Source organism: Silene latifolia, chromosome 9 (genome assembly GCF_048544455.1).
Source record: "Silene latifolia isolate original U9 population chromosome 9, ASM4854445v1, whole genome shotgun sequence".
NCBI classification, from domain to species: Eukaryota; Viridiplantae; Streptophyta; class Magnoliopsida; order Caryophyllales; family Caryophyllaceae; genus Silene; species Silene latifolia.
In genome coordinates this window covers 92,992,360-93,000,504 of record NC_133534.1, presented here as the reverse complement: position 1 = coordinate 93,000,504, position 8,145 = coordinate 92,992,360, and the positions used below count along the sequence as shown (strand labels likewise).

The window sequence follows — 8,145 nt, the reverse complement described above, 5'->3', positions numbered from 1 at the left end:
CATCTCCACCACCGCCATAAGGTCAGAACCCATCATACATTATCCCTCAGAATCGTGGAAATCAACCACATGGTAGTTATCATAGGAACAATCAAGGAGGTCAACAACATCAGAATAATGACCTCTCTGACATTAAGGACATGCTACAACAATAGATAGCGGCCTCACAGAAGCAAGAGGCCCTCATTTCTCAATTACTGGCACATAATAAGATGTTGGACAATCAAATTGCCCAATTATCCACTTCAAGTAGACAACCTGGTACATTGCCGTCTCAACCTGAGAAGCCGCATGACATGACTAATGGAATTCATCTTCAAGGCAGTCTTACTTATAATGGACAGGATATACCCCAGGATGCTGAAGAGATCATAATTGAGGAGTTAGATGTGGATGCAGAAGGAAAATACACTGACGAAGCTGCTGTAACGCCTGTAAAAAGTCGATCGACTGATACTTTTGCTCGATCGACTAAACTTGCAGATGTGGACATTGAGGAAATTGGGATTAGTCGATCGACTGGGCAAAATAGTCGATGGACAACCAAAAGTGGTCGATCGACTCATTTAAATAGTCGACCGACTATTGTGATAGACGAAGTTGATGATCCGTCATCTATTGCTACTGGAACGTCTTCTAATGCTGATAAAGTGTCAATTTATGATAAAGGTAGGAGTAAAGCTGCTGACCCACCAGTCGTTATCAAGGTTCCTTTTCCAGGGCGCCTAAAGAATACAAAGGTCGAGCAACAATTCATTAAATTCTTGGAGGTCGTCAAAAAATCTTTAGGTAACTGTACCTTTTACCGAACTAATTACCCAGGTACCCTCTTATGCTAAATTTATGAAAGATATTTTGAGCCGTAAGAGGAGCTTTAACGAAGTGGAGACCATTTCTTTTACAGAAGAGTGTAGTGCACTCCTATAAAGCAAGTCTCCACCTAAATTGAAGGATCCAAGTAATTTTTCCATTCCCTATACCATAGGCACTCATGTTATAGAAAAAGATTTATGTAATTTGGGTGCCAGTGTCAGTGTCATGCCCTATTCAGTTTGCGAGAAACTGAACATGGGGCATCTTAAAGTAACCAACGTGACCCTACAAATGGCTAAGTGTACAGTTAAGCGACCTTTAGGTGTTTTAGAGGATGTCCCTGTTAAGATAGGTAAATTCTTTGTACCTATTAATTTCATCGTGTTAGATATGGCTGAAGATACTCAGATTCCTATAATATTGAGTAGGCCATTTTTGCATACAACAGGGGCTATTATTGATGTCAAACAGGGACGTTTGACTCTCGAGGTAGGGGATGATAAGGTGACTTTTAATTTGGCTAGCACGCTGGCTAAGCCTATAATAGAGGATACATGTTATGCTGTAGTCATTGTAGATGAATCTATGTTTGAGTATTGGACGGGATCCCTTATAGCGGACCAGTTAGAAGCTTTGATAGGTCTTGATGATTTTGCAGAGGATGTACAGGTTGAGTACAGGACGATGAAAGCTGCTCTAAAAGGTAAGGAGTTCACTATTGAGAAAGGTGAGACGGTAAACATCATTATAAAAACCTCTTATGCTACTGAGGTAAAGATACCAGAGCATAAACCTCTTCCTTCTCATCTTAAATATGTGTTCTTAGATGATTCTGAGCAATATCCTGTTATTGTTAATGCTAACCTTGATGGTAACCAACTTTCTACTTTGTTGGTAGTTCTTAAGAAATACAAGAAAGCTTTAGGATACAGTTTGGCTGACCTTAAGGGCATCAATCCTGATATTTGTATGCACAGAATTGAGCTAGAAGAAGGACATAAGCCTTGCCAGAAGGGTCAGGGAAAGTTGAACTCGAAGATGCAGGATGTGGTTATGGCGGAAGTGATGAAGCTACTTGATGCAGGTATTATCTACACCATTTGTAACTTCAAGTGGGTAAGTCCAGTTCAGGTAGTCCCTAAGAAAGAAGGGGCTACAGTAGTGAAAAATGAGAAAAATGAATTAATACCAACTAGAGTAGTAATAGGTTGGCGGATGTGCGTTACTTATAGACAGTTAAATGTCGCCACCAAGAAAGATCACTTTCCCCTGCTCTTTATTGATCAGATGGTAGAGAGATTAGCCTCACATAAATTTTTCTGTTATTTAGATGGATATTAAGGTTTCTTTCAGATCCCAATCCATCCTGACGACCAGGAAAAGACTACTTTTACTTGCCCGCATGGTGTTTTTGCTTATCGCAGAATGCCATTTGGATTGTGTAATGCACCAATTACCTTTCAGAGGTGCATGATGGAGATATTTTCTAAGTATATAGAGTCTATATGGAGGTATTTATAGACGATTTCAGCGTATACGGTAATGATTTTAATGATTGTCTAACTAACCTTGAGAAAGTTTTGCAGCAATGTATTGGGGTTAACTTAGTGCTGAATTGGGAGAAGTGCTACTTTATGGTCAATGAGGGCGTTGTACTTGGACTCTTAGTGTCTGTTAAGGGTATCCAGGTCGATAAAGAAAAGGTGCAAGTGATTGAGCAATTACCTCCTCCCATTAATGTTAAGGGAGTTAGAAGTTTCCTTGGGCATGCTGGCTTTTACTGCCGGTTTATTAAGGAATTTTCTAAAATTGCTATACCACTTACACAATTGTTACTTAAAGATGCTCCATTTAATTTTACTGATGAATGCCTTACTACTTTTAACAGGTTGAAGCATGCTTTGATCACAGCACCGATTATTCAGCCTCCAGACTGGAAGCTGTCGTTTGAGATTATGTGCGATGCTAATAACTTTGCAGTTGGCGTGATGCTAGGGTAGCGGAAAGACAAGGCTTTGAGTGCTATTTACTATGCGAGCCGAACTCTGGATGAGGCTCAGGTGAAATATGCAACTACAGAAAAGGAGCTGTTAGCTGTGGTATAAGCGCAGGAGAAATTCAGGTCTTATTTATTAGGTTCAAAAGTTACTGTATTTTTTGACCATACAGCGCTGAGGTACCTATTTGCTAAGAAAGAAGCCAAGCCAAGATTACTGCGATGGATACTCCTTCTTCAGAAGTTTGATTTAGAGATTAAAGACAAGAAAGGCGCTGAGAATTTGGTAGCTAACCATCTATCACGCCTACCATTGCAAGAAGGGGGAGATTCTTTACCTACTGGCGATTCTTTTCCTGATGATATTTTTTTGGCTATTTGTAATGCTGAAACTCCTTTGTATGTTGATTATGCTGATTTTATTGTAGGTGATTTATTTCCTCCTAACTTGTCATATCAGCAGAGGAAGAGGTTCCTTCATGACGTGAAGCAGTACTTCTGGGTTGATCCTTATCTTTTTAAGGAATGTGCTGATGGTCTTTACAGAAAGTGTATACCGCAGTGGGAGACCAAAGATATCCTAGAAGTTTGCCATTCTTCCTCCTATGGTGGTCACCACGGTCCCTCTAGGACCGTGACTAAGGTAATTCAGTCTGGTTTTTATTGGCCATCCATGTTTAAAGATGCTAAGGACTTTGTTATAGCTTGTGATGCATGTCAGAGGACAGGATATATTTCAAGAAGACAATAAATGCCTCAAGTTGGCATTCTAGAGGTTGGAGTTTTCGATGTCTGGGGCATCGACTACCAAGGACCATTCCCGTCTAGCAAAGGCAACAAGTATATTCTAGTAGCTGTTGATTACGTGTCTAAGTGGGTAGAGGTCGTTGCTTCGATCCATTATAATGCAAAGACTGTTATCCAACTTTTCAAAAAGGTAATCTTCCCACATTTTGGTGTCCCTCGAGTTGTCATCAGTGATGGAGGTATGCATTTTAAAGCAGAACAACTTACCGCTCTTCTGTCCAAATATGGTGTAGAACATCTTAGAGGTTTGGGGTATCACCCTCAAACTAGTGGTCAGGTAGAAGTTTTTAATAGGGAACATAAAGAAATTCTAGGTAAAGTTGTGTCTAAATCACGAAAATATTGGAGCATAAAACTAGATGATACTTTATGGGCATATAGAACTGCATTTAAAACACCAATTGGTGCATCACCGTATCATTTAGTTTATGGTAAGTCTAGTCATTTGCTCGTGGAAATAGAACATAAAGCATGGTGGGGAACCTGTGAGCTCAATTTTGATTCTAAACTGTGTGGTGAGAAACGATTGTTGCAGTTAGATGAGTTGGAGGAATTTAGGCTAAATGCCTACGACAATGCTCACATCTATAAAGAGAAGACCAAGAGATGGCACGACAAGCGAATCGTGCCGCTCGAGTTTCATGTAGGGGAGAAGGTGATGTTGTTCAATGCCTATCTCCGTCTATTTCCTGGTAAGCTGAAGTCCAGGTGGAGTGGCCCTTATACGGTCACATCTGTTTCCAAATTCGGGTCAGTTGAGCTAGAGAACTCCGCGGGAGTGAAATTTAAGGTAAATGGTCACCAAGTGAAGTATTACTATGGAACCAATAACTTTGTTAGAGTGGTTGAGTTGCTGTACTTCGACTCTATTTCTGAACCTGAAGATTGACGTAACAAAGGTTGAGCGGGCCTTTAAAAACCAGCGCTGATCGGGAGGCAGCCTGGATTGTATACATTTTGTAATTTAGTTTATGAACTCTTTTAATGTGTGTTTATTTTTATCGCTTTAAGTTTAATACTTGTTAACATGTGCTTATTAAATTGTTGCGTGCGTTTATTGCCTTTTGTGGATCTTTCAGGTATTATTCCAAGGCAATTCGAGGTTACGACTCTCACGCACAAAGAAGGAGAAAACACGCTGAATACACGGTGAGAAAAGTCGATCGGCTGAAACTTTTGGTCGATCGACTAAACTGATCATGCAGGTTTTGATAAATAGTCGATCGACTTAATTTTCAGTCGATCGACTAAATTGATGATAGGGACTTGTGCGAAAAAGTGGATCGACTACATCACTAGTCGATCGACTATTTCTGAGCTGCAGACGTTTGGTAAATAAACATAAGGAAGCTCCTTTTTTCTTTGTTCATTCATTATCAAACAAAAGAAAAAAAATAAAAGGAGAGAAGAGTAGCAACAGCAGCAGCAACGACGCAACACCTTCATCCCTTTCTCTCTTCTTCAATCCTCTTGCTTGATTGTATTTTTATTTTCTCCTAATTTTCGTCTCTACTTTACACAAGTAAGTTTCCCCTTCACTTAATCTCTTTCCTCCTTTTGTTTCACAGCTAATAAACCCTTTTTCCCATCAATTATTTTCGAAATTAGGGTTTACAAATTTGGGGATTTTCTAATTTTTGTGTCCAAATCATGTCTATTATGCTTGATATACCCTTTGTGATGTTTCAATTAAAAAAATGGTTTTAGGGTCGCTTTTTTTGGACGATTTTGGGAAACGATCATGAGATGATTATGGGACGATTTTTGTGCGGATCTATTGGCTATTATAATTTCTAATTTGTGGTCTATTTTGTGATAATTTCACAATGGATGGAGACAGGCTGTTGGAAGTGAGGCAGAAGCGCGCGAGACGGGCAGCAGCAGCGGCCAAGTTTCACAATTACCAATTACTGATTTGGTAATTCATGTGCCCATTGATCGTCTACCTGACTATCCTGAGGTACATTTCACGACACAAGCTCAAAAAGACCATTTCATTATGCTGACCCGTTTTAATATTGCCCCAACACGTTTTCTAGACCGAGAGAGTCTACTTACCTTGGGAATTTATCAGTCAGTTTTTGGCCTCTTGAATGGGACGGGTACGACGGGGTTAGAAACCATGCGAGAATATAGTTATCTTATGCCAACTCTTGATTTTTTTAGCTCCTTCCTCTACTATAGACGAGAATATGACAGGGACCCAGCCGAAGATTGCATTTATTTTCATCTCTTTAACCAAGAATTTACTATTACTTTAGCCACTTTTGGCGGATACCTTGGTGTGCACAGTGAGGGGTCACATAACCCCCCTAGGTAATTATCCCAACTTATGAGGGGGGCTATTTTGGATAACTTTGAGGGTCATAAGAGGGGTCAGTTTATACACCACCCCCATGTCCGGTTCTGGCTCTGGTTGGTCGGTAACACCATTTTTGGTCAAAAAGAGTAAAACAATGTCAACAATGATGAGTTAGGAATCTTAGCTGGGTACTTGAATATTGATAGTGGTACTCCCTTTGTCCTTAACATTGCTTCTAGGACCGCTCAACACTTCTAGAACATAGGGGATGGGACTTTATCTACTTCTGTTTGTGGCGGGCTAGTTACTTATTTGGCCCGCTGACTTTTTCCCGACTTTCCCCGAGGTATGCTGCCTTTAGGTCATGAGGATCCAGTCACTTTAAACAGTCTTTAATTGATGAACATTCCTTATATGACGGATGTGAACTGGATCCTACCTGACTATACGTGGAAGATCTCCACGACACTTTCTGTGACCCTTCCTTGCTCCACCCTACCCCCACTTTTCCCTCTTCTTGAGGTTCTATGTGGTGCGCCTCGACCACAGACACCCTCTTACCTCTTTCATTATTATGCCGAGGGCATCTACTGCTAGGTCGAGGCCGACTTCCCATACTGCTAGGAAAGTGGGCCAATCTTCTCGAGCTCCACGTGACTCTCCTCGCTCTTCTCCACACACTACACCTTCCACCACTGAGACCGAGCCTCAGACCGGACCTAAGTCGGTATACCCGACCCACTTTATTTGTCCCCCTCCTTTTAAGGCCCCATTGGTCATGGCCTAGACGGCACGGGATTATCTTTTACTTGACATGTGCAGGCGTACAACTAGGATGGAGCTAAACCAGCCTTTTGCCGGGTTTCCTGTGTACGACCGATACGCCCGTTCCGGATGGTTGCCACCAACTAGGTGGCCACATCGTCTTACTACCGCTACCATGAGAGCGGCTACCCTGCCACTTTTGGCACGGCTACTATGGAGGAGGACACAGCTGAGGTGGAGGAGAAGTACCATGCTAAGCTGGCTTCACGCTCCTGAGAGAGGGAGGAAGAGGATGGCGACTACGAGGAGGGCGACGACTAGTAGCAGCTGGCTACGACCTTTCCTTGTTGTTGGCTGGTTTGGGGAGATATTTTGCGTGCCCTATTTTGTGAGTTCTTTTCCTTTTCTACTTTACTTGTTTTTCATCTCGTTTTGCGTACCCCTTCTCCGATATATTTTATGCTGCTGGTGTTTGCTTAACAGAATGAGGGCGTTGTGTGATTTAGTTTGGGGGAGGGTATGCATTTGTCTGTTTGCATCCATTTGCATTTTTATTACGTTTCTGTTTGCATGTTTGTTGCATTTCCGTATGCATTGTTTTTTATTTTCCACTACAAAAAAATTGAAAATTTCAAAACAAAAATCAAAAACATGTTTTATTATGCATATTAGGTCGAATCGAAACGGTAGATTACAATGATGAAACCGCGTCTGTGCTTTTATTTATAGCCCAAGCTTTGCTTTGTCATTGCCTTTCTTGTACAGTCATTGCATAGTCTACGAGTTTTTGATCAACATTACTGAAAAAATAGACTTGACTTAATATCCGCAACCTACTCAAAATTTTTGAGGAATAGAGCTAAACAAACTGATGACATTTATGATCAGTTTCATTCTAGGATGAAAGTAGTACTCCTTATAAAACATGTAACATCAATTTGCATAAACATGATCATTCTGAGTACCAGTCATGTTGCATGACCGACCAATTTGACCACTACACATAATCAACTTAAACTAAATCGTCTTACGAGGGCACTTTCTTCATACATTCGAGTCGAGCAATCAATAAAGCGTTAACTTAGTTAATCTCCTTTCGTTAAACATGTAAGTCTGAGGGTGTAAATCCCATCTTTTTTATTGTATTTTATTTTTGTACCAATTAATGTAAGATTTACGTCAAAAATATGTTTAAAACCGACTTATAAAACCCTTTTATTAAACTGCTTTTGCGAAACAGCAGCTACCAGACGTCGAGAAGAAACCCAGCAACTGCTGCGCCTCTTCAAAGAGTCGCAGCATCTGATGCGCCTCTTCCAGAGGCTGCCGCAGTTCCTGCTCTTCTTCTTCTTCTTCCTCGGTTCTCTGTTGATTTTGTTCCTTTTTGTTTTAATCTCTAATTTATTTTCTTTCATTCATACATAATAATTTTTAATACATTTTTAATATTTATTATGCTTTA

The 8,145-nt window shown here is 40.6% G+C and overlaps 1 protein-coding gene across 1 annotated transcript; it reads left to right on the top strand.

The window, feature by feature from the left end:
* The first annotated feature begins 212 nt into the window (after window positions 1-212).
* LOC141601343 (uncharacterized) lies at window positions 213-3,560 on the top strand. Its single transcript, XM_074421618.1, has 5 exons — window positions 213-789; window positions 986-1,944; window positions 2,400-2,599; window positions 2,702-2,798; window positions 2,925-3,560. The coding sequence occupies exons 1-5, from the start codon at window positions 213-215 to the stop codon at window positions 3,558-3,560; spliced, it is 2,469 nt and encodes an 822-aa protein (XP_074277719.1).
* Window positions 3,561-8,145: the final 4,585 nt, after the last annotated feature.